Raw genomic sequence first — 15,915 nt, forward strand, 5'->3', positions numbered from 1 at the left:
TGTTAGGTGGTGATTAGTGGTAGGAAGGAGTAGGGGACAGGACAGGGACGCAGAGGTGGGAGGTTGGGGTGATCGGGAAGTTCCCACCGAGACTGAAAGAAGGAGGGGTCTCAGAGAAGCGCTGTGGGCAGAGGGGGTGCCCTTGGCCAGCAAGCGAGAGCTGCCAGCAGCCTGGGGTGAAGGCAGCGGACATGGCGCTCAGAGCCTCGCAGGCCACGCAGCCCTGGATTGTTCTCGGAGCCGCTGGGGCTTTGAGCAGAGCCGTGACACGAGGGACGGAGGTGGCCACTGTCAGAGGCTCCAAGAAGTTCAGGGCCGTGCAGCGCAGAGGGGAAGGTGGGTAGTGACGCTGAGCAAACACTGAGAACTCAAGAAATGCTGTGGGATAGACGTTCTAAAATGCTTATAGAACAGGTCCGTGGACTTTTCCTGAAAAAGGCCAGAGAGCAAATATTGATACTTTAGTTTTGCAGGCCAGATGGTCTCTACCTTTGAGAATTAACAGGCTTATGAAAGAGGCATGTGAAATAAAAAGCAGCCACAGACGATTCGTCAACGAAGAGTCCAGGTAAAGAAAGGTGTTCCAGTACAGCTTTGGTGACAGAAGCAGGCCGCTAACACAAATGGTGGTTATTTGTTGAGTGCCGGGTGTGTGCAGGCCTTGCTCTGGGTATCCGGCAGGGTCATCATGGGTCCGGGCCGCAGTCCTCCGGGCGGGTGGTGTCCTGTCCTACAGGTGAGGAGTCTGCCCCACGGCTGTAGGAACACCCGATTCTGCCTGGGTCCTGTGCTAACATTTCTGTACCCTGCGGCCTCGGACAGAGCCTGAGCATCCATCAGAGCTCCTGGAAGCCTTGGTGATCAATTGGAGGGTTGTAACTCGTTTCCTCTCTTTCAGTTTCATGAACAGGCGTGTTCTGTCCACTAATCCGTATGTAGGGAGCACCGCCAACGGCTACGCACACCCCAGCGGGACGGCGCTGCACTACGACGATGTCCCCTGCATCAGCGGCTCGGTGAGTGCGCCGCGTGCAGAGCGGGGTCAGCTGTGCGGGAAGGCGGGGGTCTGCGGATCTCTGTGACTTACACCCCTGCTTTCTATCCAAATGAGAGAAAGCTTTCTTACGCTCTGAGGCAAGATGAAAACCCCACCCCATCTCCCTCCTTTTTGACACCCTGTTCATCTTCATCCGCATCTGAACACGCAGGTAATCGGGCACCAGTAGACAGTTTGTCATTCCTGTCAATGCCATTAAACACCGTCAGAAATCACCATCGGAGAGGAGGCGCCGCAGAGTAATGACCATACTGCCAGCTCCAGACACTGTCCCGCGTCCTCCGGGTGGGGTGCGCTTGTAGCTGGGGCCCCCATCTGGTAGAGAAGGAGGGGAGCCTGGAGGAAGGAGCGCGTTCAAGTGCAGCTTAACGTGAAAGGGGCTCATGTTAGGACCTGGGTGTCGGGGCGCGGGCACACATTGCAATCCCGTCCCAGCTGCAAAGCCCATGGGATGGCGTCCCCTCTGAGTTCGGGGTGGTCTGGGGTGACTGGGACATGGGTCCTGTCCCACAGCGAGAACACGTTAGGCCCCTTGCCCCTCCCCGTTCTCACCACCACCTTCGCCTCGGGGTCTGCAGGGCTGGAGGGGCCCTGGTGCCCACTGTGGCCGTAGCCGTCCACCCTGCAGAGAGTCTCGTGGGAGCCACACACACGGGGAAAGCCCGCGGTGGCCCGACAGGAGCAGGTCCCAGCCCAGTCTCTGCGCCCCTGCGTCCTGGTCGCTGTGCCCTTTCTAAGAAGGCCCGGCTCTCGGCCTCTGCTTGCTGGGCTTGGTGGAACCTGCCCTTATCGTAGACCCGACCGCCACCTCATCCTCGTGGGACAGTCTGCTCCTCTGAGCCTTGATCTCAGCGCCAGCTTTTTTGGAAAGATAAAACACGCAAACCTGTCCCTGAATCTTCCTGCCCGAAGGCCCTCTCGTGTACCTTTCCCCAGAGGGGTTTCTCCCCGTGCATGTGGTTGAGAGAAACCGTGGGCCTACACAAACGCTGGTCTAGTTCCCCCATCCCTTCATTCCTGTTAATACTACACAAGTTCAGGCACCCCCAGGAATGAGCTTTCTTTAGGTCATGCACAGCTTAAGCTGGTTTAGAAATGAAAAGCTGCCCTTCTCCAAGGCTGTACGTTTAGGAATCGTTTCTGCGTGTACATCGCTGGGCGGACGACATAGGTGATTAAGACAGAACATCCAGTGCGCAGCGTTTGTGGCTCATTTGCTTGTTGAGGGCTTCCTTGACGTTCAGGCCTCTCTTTAAACTGTTGTTCTACTTGCTGGGCTCTGTGACTGGGCCCTTTGTTTTGCAAGAGCCTCTGCACTTTTCAGTTTTATAAGGTTCATACTTTTGAGCCAATACCTGACATTTTAGCAGTGTTTCAACTTCAGTAATTCTTACCCACTCAGCGTTCCCCCTGAGGCCTAAATGGAAGTGAATCTCAAAAAGGATCTTCTGACGGGCACACACACACTTTTAATCTAGAAGTTCTCTGGTGTTTGTTTTCTAAGTCTTCCATGTGACTTAATCCTTTGGTATTTTAGGAAAATGATGGTCTGGTCTAGACCATTTTAATAACCCTGGACAAATATATGCCAGGTTGTCATTATGAAACTCACATCCACGTTTATCTACATGTACCATTATTTTTAGGTTGTAGGTGGGTCCCCAGCATCACAAAAATAGACTCACTGAAGTGATTGCAAAGGAATAAAAAACACTCTTACTATGAAATTTTAAACCTTTTCTATTTTCATAACAAAAGGCTGTAATTACATCCTGGCAGAAAGGAACTCAGCAAGAAGGATATAAAAAATAGAGTAAGATAAGTATAGTATATGAATTAATATTTTCTCTTTTTTTAAAAAAAATGAAAGCAGTTCCTTTAAAACGTAAGAGAATCTGGCTGTGGTTGTAAGTTTCGGTTTTAATTTATACTTTAATGTCCATGTTCTAAAGTGGCTTGTAGCTATTTTAATCCTTTGTAAAAAGGTTTTCCACTAAAGTAATGCCATTCTATCATTTATAGTATGAAACATCCTATTTTCTATGATTATTCGATTTCTTTCTTTTAACAGCCTGTGTTTTTGGTTACTGCACTTTCTTCAGGCATAACCAAGTGTGGAACAGGGGTGACGCTGACAGTCACCCGTACAACTTAAATCCCCGATGCCCACATAGCAGGCTTGGAAGGGTCCAGAGATGTTCTGGCATCGAGCCCCTCATCCTATCCTGGAGGAGCCTGAGGTTCAGACCCCAAGCAGTGTGTAGTTATGAGCACAGCTCTAATCCAGCTCTGCCTCTTACAGCTGTGTGACCTCTCTGCCTCAGTTTCCCCCTACTTCATGAGATTCCTGTGAGAATTATTTGAGTCATTTTTACTGTGAAATAAGATAAGGTGCTTTGGGGACTTCCCTGGTGGTCCAGTGGTTGAGAATCCGCCTTCCAATACAGGGGATGCGGGTTCGATCCCTGGTCGGGGAACTAAGGTCCCACGTGCCACGGGGCAACTAAGCCCGCGCGCTGCAACTACTGAGCCCACACGTCACAACTAGAGAGCCCGTGTGCCGCAACTAGAGAGAAGCCTACGCGCCGCAACGAAAAGCCTGCGTGCCATAACTAAGACCCAACACAGCCAAAAAAATAATAATAGTAATAAAATACAGATAATAATATCTGTCAGTATTTAAAAAAAAAAAAAAAGGTAAAGTGCTTTGCTGGGATTTTGACGTGTTTTCTCAGTAGAATCAGAGCCCCCGGTCTCCGGACGGACCCCAGTCCAGCATTCCTTTTGTCACATCACATTGCTTCAGCTTTCTGGGTCAGGAGGACTTCCAAAATCCAGTTCTTTAAAGAAATGTCAAATATATATATATGTATATATATATATCTTTTGCCTGCTTTAACAAACAAAACAAAACAAAATTATCATAAGCCAACGGCCTTGGGAACGATTTAAGGAAAAAAGAATCCTTAAGTCCCCAAAGGTAGAAAAGTTCTTCTGAATCAGTCCACCTAGTTGAGTGTGTGTGTTTTATTGGGGGTACGTGCACGTTTTTGGTGGGTGCTTGCTATTAACATCTCAATGTGCTTTGCTTCCTGTGGCCGAGGCTCTAACGACAAGCTGTGTGTGTTACAGTGGGGACCCGACGGTGGCTTTCCCGCTCCCCGTGGCCGAGGCCTGGGAGAAGAGGCGCTCTATGATAACGCGGTCCTGTACGATAACTTGCCGTCTCCGAAAATCTTTGCTCGGTGCCCTCCTGCTGACAGGAAGGCCGCTAGGCCATCTCCTGACAAGCTGTCCTGTAACCACTACAAACACCCTGCCTCTTCCGGCCCGCCGTCCTCCCCGTCTGTCACTAACACCTCTTCTCTGGGGAGGGCATCTCTCGGGCTCAGCTCACAGGTACAGCATCTCATTCTGTCTTCTAGAATCGCCTTAAGTCACGGTCCTCCCTCAGGGCTTTGCAGTGAGAGTCTATTCACCAGGTTGTGGGCAGTGAGCCCCATCAAGGGTAAAGCGCAGTTTTTTTCCCTCAACTAGAATAGAATCTGCAAATACACAACGTTTGGCCACCCAGGAGCGGATTAAATACAGTAAGTCCCCTACATACTAACCTTCAAGTTGTGAACTTTTTAAGGATGCAAACATGCCCCTGTATGCCAGCTGTTGTACTGTACCACTGTACTTTTTAAGGTCCTGTACTGTAAGATTAAAAATGTTTTCTTTATTTTTTGTGTTTGTTTTTTATGTGTTATTTGTGTGATTATAAACCTACTACATAAACCTATACAAGTATTACTAACCTATTATATAAACCTATACAAGTATTGGAAACCTATTACAGTACAGTACTATTTAGCCGATTGTGTTAGTTGGGTACCCAGGCTAACTTTACAAACAAATTGGACTTACGAATGCGCTCTTGGAACAGAACTCGTTCGTATGTAGGGGACGTACTGTACACCTAACCAGTTCATGGTTTACGTTCTGTATTTCTTTGCCTGTGCCTGGCTCTCTTTCCATTCTTGGGAAGTTCCCCAGTGGATTTTGTGAATTACGGCAATTAAAGGCAATGATGTTAAAGAGGACAGGGACAGTGGGACAGTAAACGTTTTCAGAAGATTTTTGAGCTGCAAGTTCCTTTCCTGTGTTTCCATAACACGTAAGTGGGGAATGGTGGGCTTCACGTGGCAATTGCTTTTCGATCTTTAAACACTAAATAGGATTATTCCGAGGACTACAGTATTTTCCCACAATGTACTCCCTAAAACCAAGTAGATAATAAGGATTTGGAATTATAATTGAATGGTCAGTAACCTTGATATTGAACTATCGTTCATCTCACACCTCGTATTGGTGGCAAAAACGGTAACATTTCAGTGTAAATATAATTTTGTGTTTTCATGCGTGTCAACCTAGGATTTTTTTATGCTTTGAGTAAAGATCTAAGCGCCACATGGAAGAATATTCTACAAACATAAAGCAGAGGGGCACGTTTTTAGGTATTTTCTTTGCCTTCCATTTTTGGAGTAATCTCCAGAAAATGATGAGTGCCAAGTAAAGATTCTAGAATTTCAGAGAGTTACAGCAGTTCTTCGAAACCAATTCTTTTCGTCAAAGTCACGTGAGAAGATTTTTGCTTGTTTTTTATTTATAACAACTGTTAGAGATTCTCATTGGCTGAATCTGAGGGGCCCAGGCCCATGTATGGTCAGACATGGGAGCCATTGGCTTCTAGTTCTTTTGAGTATTTACTAAAGAGCCTGGTAGGTCACGTGCTTCACGCACTAAGTGAATGTGTCTCTGGCGATGTATTTATCTGTCTTTTTATTGGTATTAGAGTTCCCTCGGGTCAAACTTATGGGACAAAATACACTGTCTTGTACATTTGGATTGTCCCCAGATTAGTTTGGAATCAGTCATTCGGTACGTGGTTCATGTATGTTTGGATTTTGTTCATTTTTATTTCAAGTAGGAAACACATTTGCAAGCCGTTGACCTTTAGCTTTCGTGTCCTCATTTGGCCGTTTGAATGGGGGACCTACTGTTTAATGGAGAGAGCTCACACTCCCTACACACTTACCGTATATGTGCTGTAGGTGTGTGTGCTGTGTCAGTTAACCTGAGGAACCGTGTGGGAGACAGCAGTATCTTTATATTTTTAAATGAGCACACGGAGGCTCAGAAAGCGTTAATGATGTGCTCAGCGTCTCCTACGACGGAACGGGAATTTGAAGCTTCCAAAACGCAGGCCCACAACAGTAAGAAACGTGCTGGGGCAGAGAAGCTCAGGCTTGGACGTGTACGGTCAGCCTTTGCCGTTCGGCTGGACTTCTGACCCAACCAAGGTACACGTGCACCACTTAAGCAAAATGCAACATGGGTCGGCTTGCAGCCGTCAAAGAAGTGAGGGGTATGTTGAATTTTTTTAAAAACCCTGTGGTTAGTTAAAATCTAGTTCATGCTGTTTCTGTATTTTGCCTCTTTTGCTTCCTTCCTCAGACCCCGTCAGTGAATCAACAGGTGGTTATTTATCCAATTAGGACATCAGTATAGAAACCCTGGGAGTTAAACTCCTAAGTGCACGGCCATGCTTCTTGCCCGAAGAGCATTCCACCAACATTAAAGCTGTTTATCTCTGGAAACACAAACTTTTAGTAAAATGTCAACCAAATGCTCTCAGATACCCACTGTCTGTGCCAGTGTCTTGGTCGGCGTGTGTGATCTCCTGGTCGAAATAGGTGACTTTTGGTGTGTTCCAGCCGAAGACATCCTAGTGTACCTCGTTTGTTTTGAACCTCGGTGCTAGAACCTTCTTGGCTGCTCTGGGAAAGTCACAGCAGTGCAGTGTTGGGAAACCAGACTGGTTTTCTACTATCCGCATTTTTTTCTGCCTATGCTCCGTTCTACTTGAAGAGCTAGGGACCGAAACAATTTACTGCAAAAACCCCAAGGTTTTTGTCTGTTTGTTTTTAATTCTGTCATTTGTTTATTTCAACAGTTGAAGGGTAAAAAGCCGCCCCCCGTGGCATCCAACGGGGTTACGGGAAAAGGCAAGGCTCTGAGCAGTCAGCAAAAAAAAGCTGATTCAGCGGCTGGCGTGAAGCGAACGCCTTCAAGTAAGTTGATCCTTCGATTTCCCTCGTTCTAGCTTTGGGTGCAGTGTGCAGAGTTGGGGCTGTCTAGCCACCTTCCTCCCTCACCTGGCCAGGTGGAGAATGCCAGGTTGGGGGGCCAGCTGGAGAGATGGCACCATTTGCATCTGCATCCTTCCTCGTTTGCTGGATTGAGCTGGACTGAGGAGTGACCACGATTTTTAACCCACGATTTTTATAACTGTCGCATATACAAGGAAAGGCAAAGCTGGTTTAACTCTAGAATTGGCTATGCGTGTTTCCGTGTGAGGCAGCTTGCGGGTGCAGCTGGCAGTGCTGCTGTGAGTGGCCCTGGACGGTGGGTCGGGACACCTCGGTTTGTGTCCCTGATCTGCTGAGTGAGTGAGTGACTTGGGTTGAGTCACATAGACTCTCTGAAGCCAGCCTCTGTGTGTTAGAGGTGTAGACAGGTGGCTGCTGTGGTTTCTGTGGCTGAAATAGTTGGGGTAACTCGTGTACCTCAGAGCACGGGAGACTGTCAGGGTCTGTAAGGAATGAACATTGTGGTACATGAGTCTCTTTGAATTATGGTTTTCTCAGGGTATATGCCCAGTAGTGGGATTGCTGGGTCGTTTGGTAGTTCTATTTTTAGTTTTTTAAGGAACCTCCATACTGTTCTCCATAGTGGCTGTATCAGTTTACATTCCCACCAACAGTGCAAGAGGGTTCCCTTTTCTCCACACCCTCTCCACCATTTGTTGTTTGTAGATTTTCTGATGATGGCCATTCTGACTGGTGTGAGGTGATACCTCATTGTAGCTTTGACTTGCATTTCTCTAATGATTAGTGATGGTGAGCATTCTTTCATGTGTTTGTTGGAAATCTGTATATCTTCTTTAGAGAAATGTCTATTTAGGTCTTCTGCCCATTTTTGGATTGGGTTGTTTGTTTTTTTGCTATTGAGCTGCATGAGCTGCTTGTAAATTTTGGAGATTAGTCCTTTGTCAGTTGCTTCGTTTGCAAATATCTTCTCCCATCCTGAGGGTTGTCTTTTGGTCTTGCTTTCTTGACATCAGCTCACCTGTGCTCCCCTTCTCCTCGGACACACATTCAAGCAGGCAGTTGGGCCAAACCCTCCTCATCATTCGTTTACTGTGCTTCTTTTTTCACCTTATTTTTCTGGCAAATCTTATTTCCCTTATGCAGTTTTCCCTTAAAATTTGAGTGTTGTCCACCTGGGGAGGGGCAGGTGGGGGGAGGGAGTAACGTGTCTGAAAAGCTTTGTTATGTGAGACCTGAACCGCAAGAAATCTCTGTCTGCATAACATCCCTTTCTCTCTCAGCACCTGTGCTTATTTTATTTCTTAGGTAATGCATTCCTGTATTCTATGAGGGCTTCTGGAGGGAATTTTTATTAACTTTGGTGACATCCAATGACGAAAAAAGGGAAAAATAATTGTGCTCTGTGTTTTCTGCTGAATTCAGGCAGTTGCATTATAGCCTGGATGGGGTTTATTGAATGGGGACCAAATGATGTGGAAGGTGGTAAGTGATTGCATACAGGTTTGTCGGGGAAACATCTTAGATCCGAAATGAGTGGACAGAGTTTGGGCTGTGCTCTGTTTATAGAACATGTGGCTACCCAGACCACTAAGAGCACTGCTTTAGTTTCAAGTTGTTGATTTGGTCATCCTCATGCTGCGATCCTTTTAATATCATTCTGTGTGTGGGGTTGGTTGGTTTTTAGAGAGGGGAAGATGGAGCGGGCAGTGATGACTTTGTACCTGCCTTCATAAATGCAGTTTTCATGCAGTCACAATGGTTTGCATTGTAAGAATCGGCAAATTCGGTGTTTAGGACAGGTGCTAGAAATCGTTAGAAATGGCTCACCATTGTCTGGCAGAGTGGACAGGGTTCCGGGGGCTCTGTTATCACTGCCAGGGATGAGAGCTGCTAGGGAGTGTCCACCACGGCCCGGGCATCACATGATTCTGTTAGGTGGGTTTTAGTACATGTATCGAATTTTTTTTTTAACCCCACAAGTTAGGCCTTAGCACTTCCGCTTTATAGAGGGTGAAGCTGAGCCTTCGGGGGATTAATTGCTTGTCCACAATCATGGGCTCTTCCCTGGTCAACTGCCTTTATTATTAACCATTATACCACCCTCCATGGCTTCTCCCCAGAAGTCCTTTCTAGTCTAATAAGGGAGTCAGACATGCAAATAAACCAACATGGTATATACCATGGAATGTGAGCTCACAGGTGCAGGAGGTGTAGGAGGTGCAGGAGGCCTTGGGTCATCATCAGGTTTGAGCCGTTCGCTGTCAGAGGCCGTTGGGAGGCCACAGAAGCTGCAGAATCGTGAGCCCTTATTGCTATTGAAAGGCCAGAATAATTCGAGGACAAGAGCGTTGGGTCGGGATTTTAACGTACTATTAACTAGTAGTGTGATGTTGGCCAAATCTCTAAATTTTCCTTAAGGCTGGTTTCCTCTTCATTCATTTATCCACTCACTTTATTTAATGAGCATTTACATAGTGCCCATCCTGTGCTTGCTCAGAGTTCTGTGTAAGTGTTACTTTAGTCCTCATAACAACCCTGTGAACCTGCTCTTATTACCCCCATTGCACAGATGAGGAAACTGAGACACGGAGAGATGAAGTGCCTTGTTGAAGGTCACACAGCTCAAGTGGCAAAAGCTGGGATTCCCACCTAGGCAGTCAGGCTCCAGACACTGCTCTGGGTGCCCCTTCATTTTCTAATTTGCTCAGTCACTCACTCAGCGGATATTTATCGTGTGCTCCATCCATGCCAGGTACCCACCCCACTGGAGGTGGGGATAGCGCCGTCAGGTCAGCAAAGGAGTTGGACGGCACAGTTGTAAGGATCAGGCGTGACAGTGTAATGGAATGTTTGGAAAACTACAGAGAACTGCACACATCAAGAGATCATTTCTGATGTCGGCAGACCCTCTCTTTTCAGATCACAGAATGTTTTGTTCACACTCGACCTTGCTGAAGATTATGTGTTGCATGCCTCAAAGGGAGGCGTTAAAGGAATTTCCTAACATTCTATTTTCATTTTAAAAATTTGTTTCAAAGGGGCTTCCCTGGTGGCGCAGTGGTTGAGAGTCCGCCTGCCGAGGCAGGGGACGCGGGTTCGTGCCCCGGTCCGAGAGGATCCCACGTGCCGCGGAGCAGCTGGGCCCGTGAGCCACGGCCGCTGAGCCTACGCGTCCGGAGCCTGTGCTCCGCAGCGGGAGAGGCCACAACAGTGAGAGGCCCGCGGACCGCCAAAAAAAAAAAAAAAAAAATTTGTTTCGAAGAATATTGGATAATCTGAAATGGTCACTTTTCTGTTTGGTTCAAACCTGTCCTGCTGTCTTTCTTGTTGAATTAGCAAAGTGACTAGCTTTGAGTTTATTTCACTGAGTAGGCTGATTAAACAGGCTTTATGAATTACCCTATCATCTACTTGGTTAAACCTAATTTCCTGTTGGTGCTTTTTCTTTTCAAGACGCTGACCAGTACAAATACGGCAAGAACCGGGTGGAAGCGGATGCCAAGCGGCTGCAGGCCAAAGAGGAGGAGCTGCTGAAGAGGCGGGAAGGCCTGCGGGACAGGCTGGCCCAGTTGCGGGAGGGGAGGAAGGGCCTGAGGGCCGCCATCGGAGTGAACACCGGTACGACGGGCCTGCTTCTGCTGGTGCCAGAGTCTAGGCTTATCCTCTTGCGCCCTGGGCTCTGAACCTCGCGAGGCTCTCCTCTTAGTAAGACCGTGTCATTCCACGCAGTGCTTCTTGCAGTTCGGCAGCCTTGGTGGTAAGCCCAGGGCAGGTGCCACAATGTGGAATAATGGACCAGGCAGGAGGAGGCCGGGCCTGGACCTCAACTCGCTGGCTGAGGCTGGGTAGGTGCCGGGGAGCTGTCCCAGCCTTGGGGGCTGACGGCAGAGCTCGTTGGGAGCACAAGCCTCCGGGCTCAGGAGTTAGGGTCACTGTGTGTGAGGGGTGGTGTCTCAGCAGGAGGACGGGTAACACTCAGAAGCCCAGCTGAGAGGTCTTTGCGTGGGTAGAAAGAGCCCTCCGTTCCCTGAGGAGGGACTGGTGAGGGCCAGACCGTGATGGATTCGTGGAAGGGAGCCGGGGAAGCGGGCACAACCCCAGAGAGGAAAGAAGAGGGAGGCGCGGGTGAGGACCACAGCCGTGTCTCTGGATCAGCCCGTCTGTCCTCCTTGGCAGGAGCTGGCCGTGTGGTTCCTGGCTCCGGCGCTGGGGCTGCTGAAATGTATGTCTCCTCAGCTCAAGACTGAGTCGGAGGCTGGGGCAAGGCCGACTCTCTAGGTTTCAGTTTCCGGCCTCGGGGGTTGAGGAGGAGGAATGTAGAGACCAGGATGATCCCGAGAGGAAGAACCTGCTTTCCAGCGGCTTCTGTGCCGGAGGAGCTGGCGTGTTACAGCAGTTAGTCGTCAGGTCCAGCCTTTCCTGACCTCGTGCCTATATGGTTTTTTAAGAAAGAAAGTGCTTTCAGAGTTTAAAGAACGCGAGGCTGGGTGTGGGCTGAGCCTGTTCGAGACAGCCTGTAGGAGGGCCAGGAGGTGGCATCTCCCATGAGGCGCCCCCCCGGGGGATCAGAGGCTCCGTCAGAGAACTGGACGGGAGCCTCCAGGTCAGCAGGGCAGGAGGGGAATTTCTTCCCGCTGTTGTTTCCAGTTTGTAGGACAGTGAAGATGCAGAAAGACGAGACCAGCTTCGGGCCTTGAAAAAGGGATTGTCACGTGCTACCAGGCGGTCGGCCAGGGCCGTGCTCACAAGTCGGTTAACCCTCGGGATCGCTTTCCTTATCTGTCCGGTGGGCAAACTGCCGGCCTTCCTGTGCCACCGTAACACATTCCGAATAAGATGAGTAAAGCGAATGTGCTATATGCTATGGAGATGCAAGCTCTACTGTATTCTGACCACGGGGGCAAGTAAGGTGACTCAGAGTAGAGAAACATATTCGGACTTTTCAAGTCAGTGGCACCTTTGGAAGCCACCTAGGCCAAGTTCCTCATTTTAAAATGAGTGTATTCATATATACAATGGAATATTACTCAGCCATAAAAAAGAAATGAAACTGAGTTATGTGTAGTGAGGTGGATGGACCTAGAGACTGTCATACAGAGTGAAGTAAGTCAGAAAGAGAAGGACAAATACTGTAAGCTAACACATATATATGGAATCTAAAAAAACAAAAAAATGGTTCTGAAGAACCTAGGGGCAAGACAGGAATAAAGACGCAGACGTAGAGAATGGACTTGAGGACATGGGGAGGGGGAAGGGTAAGCTGGGACGAAGTGAGAGAGTGGCATGGACATATATACACTACCAAATGTGAAATAACTAGCTAGTGGGAGGCAGCCGCATAGCACAGGGAGATCAGCTCGGTGCTCTGTGACCACCTAGAGGGGTGGGATAGGGAGGGTGGGAGGGAGACGCAACAGGGAGGGGACGTGGGGATACATGTATATGTGTAGCTGATTCACTATGTTATAAAGCAGAAACTAACACACCATTTTAAAGCAATAATACTCCAATAAAGATGTTAAAAAAAATTAAAAATAAAATGAGGGGCTTCCCTGGTGGCGCAGTGGTTGAGAGTCCGCCTGCCGATGCCGGGGACGCGGGTTTGTGGCCCAGTCTGGGAAGATCCCACATGCTGTGGAGCGGCTGGGCCCGTGAGCCATGGCCACTGAGCCTGTGTGTCCGGAGCCTGTGCTCCGCAACGGGAGGGGCCACAACAGTGAGAGGCCCGCGTACCGCGCGCGCACACACACACACACACACACGCACACACACACATGCACACACACACACACACACACACACACGAAATGAGTGTATTGGGCCCAGACCCCAAACTCCTGGCATTTGTGAGAATCAAGGTCCCACGCTTCCTGGTCCGTATTCTTCCAGCAGCAGCAAAAGAGAGCAGTTAGGAAGGGACCCTGCTCCTTTCAGGAACAGCTGGATTTGAGTTTTGTGGGAAGGACCCTAGGCAGGGGAGCTCAACCCCCAGAGTGTGCGGAGCTCCTTTCAGGGGCACCACATGTCCGTCCTCTGTTATCTTGACACCTTTGCCATTGGCTGGAGCAGTCGTGTTTCTCTGGGATTTCAGGCAGGAAGACCCAGGTGATCCTGGAAGAGAAGCTGAAGAAGCTGGAGGAGGAATGCAAGCAGAGGGAGACGGAGCGCGTCAACCTGGAGCTGGAGCTGACAGAGGTCAAGGAGAGCCTCAAGAAAGCCCTGGCCGGCGGGGTCACCCTGGGGCTGGCCATCGAGCCCCGGCCAGGGACGTCGAGTCCGCAGGTAACACCTGCCGCTCCCCGGGAGAGAGATGGGGGTCGCTTCCTCAGGTCACTGCTCCTCCGTCGTCCCCAGCATCAGCACCGCAGAGACGCAGCTCCCGTGTCCATTTCAAACACTCTTCTTGGCTGTGTTTTAAGTTCACGGACGTGGAATTTTCTTATGTCTTTCACTGAACTTTTTCAAAGGTGGTGGAAACACTGAGTCTCTCTTCTTTCCCCCCTTGTGCAAAATCTGAGTGTAATGAGTTCAGTTCTTTTGATCTCTTCGGAGCCACGTCCTCATTTGATGCCAGTGCATTAGATAGAAACCTTTGTTCAGTGTGGCAGAGTTTTATAACGTGTCTAGCATGTCTGTCCTGAGAATGATGCCAGGTGCTGGGGACACGGAAATGAGTGAAACCGTCTGTAACCTCGGAATCTAACAGAACGAACGAATTAGACACGAATTAGTGCCTCGAGTGATTTGCTGCCCACTGTCATTGGAGAACCTGCTCTTTCCACGAGCTGTTCCGTTGAGTCAGACGTGATGGCTTCTGTTTTCCACATGAGGAGCCAGAGGCCCAGAGAGCTTTTGCCTAAGAGCACAGCCCTGGGCCAGCTCCTCTCGTGTCCTGGGGCTTGGGGGGACCCACAGGCAAGGTTTCTGGGTTACGGGTGTGTGGCACCACTGAGGTCCTGTCGCCCACCCTCACCACCCCCCCCCAGGCAGTGGTCACCTCATTCTCCCATTGTCTGCAGAGACCATCTCAAAACTTCTCCAGTCACCGGTCCCTCTCCAGCGGCCGCCCCTCACTTTCAGAGGATTCCCCCCTCCACCCCCAGACCGCTTGGCAGAGCAGATTCCAGTGGCAAAGTGTGGGCTTCCACCACCAAAACCATGACATCAACCGAGCCACCCGTCCTTTGGGGCACAGCATAGCAGGGAGTTGAGGAAAGCAGGCTCTGTGAGCAAAGAGGCCAGGGCTCGAGATGAATTCCCTTCTGTAGGCCTCGATTTTCCATCTGTGAAATGGGGATGGTGCTGTCGCCTCCTGCGTGGGCTCGTGTGTGCGAAAGCTCTGGGCATGGTGCCTGGCCTACGAAAGTGTCCATCCACTCGTTGTGTGTTCACCAGCTCGTTGATATGTATTCACTCATTCAACAAATTAGATACATGTGTGCTGTGCCCCATCTGTGTGCCGGAAACGGTTCCAGGCACAGCAGTGGACCTCGTGGATGAGAATCTCTCTTTCCGTGGAGCTTGTATTGTAGCAAGGGAGGACCGCTAGGCCAGGGAAAGACACTCACATCAGGCCCTGAAAGGTACCAGGGGGAGCAGTCCAGCAGGGGCTTTTCAGCGTCCGGCTGAACTGGGGGCCGAGGGTGTAATAAGGTGGCCGGTTCTACCCAAAGAGTGGTGGCGGTGCTGTGAGTGCTGGCCCGTGCGGGGCAGGGGTCCGTGTCCGAGGCAGACTGGAGGCAGGAAAGCCTCTTGACCTCCCAGGAGGGGCCTGAGGATTCGCTGGCATCGCCGTCCTTGGTCCCATTGGATGGAGATGTGGCTCCGGATCCAGCCCCTGCTGACCCCTCAGGCATCTGCCACGCCCTCCTGCTGTATCTTCACCTCTCCCCGCTCCTGGCTTCCTTCAAAGCATCGACAGAGTCTGCAGCGTGTCCCATCTTGCAAAACAGATTCTGCCCCAGCCCCACGTCCCCTGCAGACGCCGTCCTGTGTGCCCAGGTGTCCACTCGCCCACCTGCTGTGGTTCGGCTGCCCTGGAGCTGCCTCCCCTGACGTGACCTCCGCCCTCACCTCCCCAGGTCTGGACGTCTCCGGGCACCGCTCACCACTCTCTGTGTCTGGGGTGACCCCGCGTTCTCCGGGGCTCTCTCTGCCCCCGAGGGTCTCCCCCTCGGCGCCCCCTCGTCAGCTCTCTTTCCTTTTGCCCTGTGCTCTTGACGGTGCAGGCCCAGCTTGATGAAGCTCCTGCTGTCAGGCCATGGGGCCGCTGCTCCCTTCGCAGGGCCCCTCGGACCTCGTGCCACGCTCTGCCTTCTCCCCACCCTGACCACGTCCTTGGGCCAGCAGCTCATTAGCTGTCCTAGGGGAGCGCCGTGGGCCGCCCTCCTCGGAGCCCAGCTTAGCCCCCCGGGGATGGGCGGCGTGGTCCTCTCCTTCCCACCGGCCACGGCACCCACAGCCCAGCCGGCATGGCCTTTGGAGGCATTTCCAAGTGAGCGAGCACGTGCGGAAAGCTGGCTGCTGGCCACCCGCGGTTAGTCGCCCCCAGAGGGGTCCTGAGCAGCCCGTTTGAATGGTCATTAAGACACCATTCTCCTCAAACGACGTTCCGACGTTCCGTGTCACCTAACCGGTATTTTAAGTCACGCGTTAACACAGCCAGAGCGGGGAGAGGTCAGTCCGCGGAGACCTCCTTTGCGG

General features: G+C 50.5%; 1 protein-coding gene across 2 annotated transcripts in view; it reads left to right on the top strand.

Moving 5' to 3' along the window:
• AFAP1 (actin filament associated protein 1) overlaps positions 1-15,915 on the top strand; it is a 93,137-nt gene that overhangs the window by 73,196 nt on the left and 4,026 nt on the right. The window contains exons 11-15 of one of the 2 annotated variants that reach the window (XM_007456867.1): positions 899-1,016; positions 4,190-4,456; positions 7,056-7,173; positions 10,666-10,830; positions 13,304-13,494. In XM_007456867.1, coding sequence (XP_007456929.1) covers positions 899-1,016; positions 4,190-4,456; positions 7,056-7,173; positions 10,666-10,830; positions 13,304-13,494 — 859 coding nt within the window. The remainder of the gene's footprint in view (positions 1-898; positions 1,017-4,189; positions 4,457-7,055; positions 7,174-10,665; positions 10,831-13,303; positions 13,495-15,915) is intronic. The other variant, XM_007456868.1, reaches the window with a different exon arrangement.

Source organism: Lipotes vexillifer, unplaced genomic scaffold (assembly GCF_000442215.2).
Source record: "Lipotes vexillifer unplaced genomic scaffold, Lipotes_vexillifer_v1.1 scaffold63, whole genome shotgun sequence".
Lineage (NCBI taxonomy): Eukaryota > Metazoa > Chordata > Mammalia > Artiodactyla > Lipotidae > Lipotes > Lipotes vexillifer.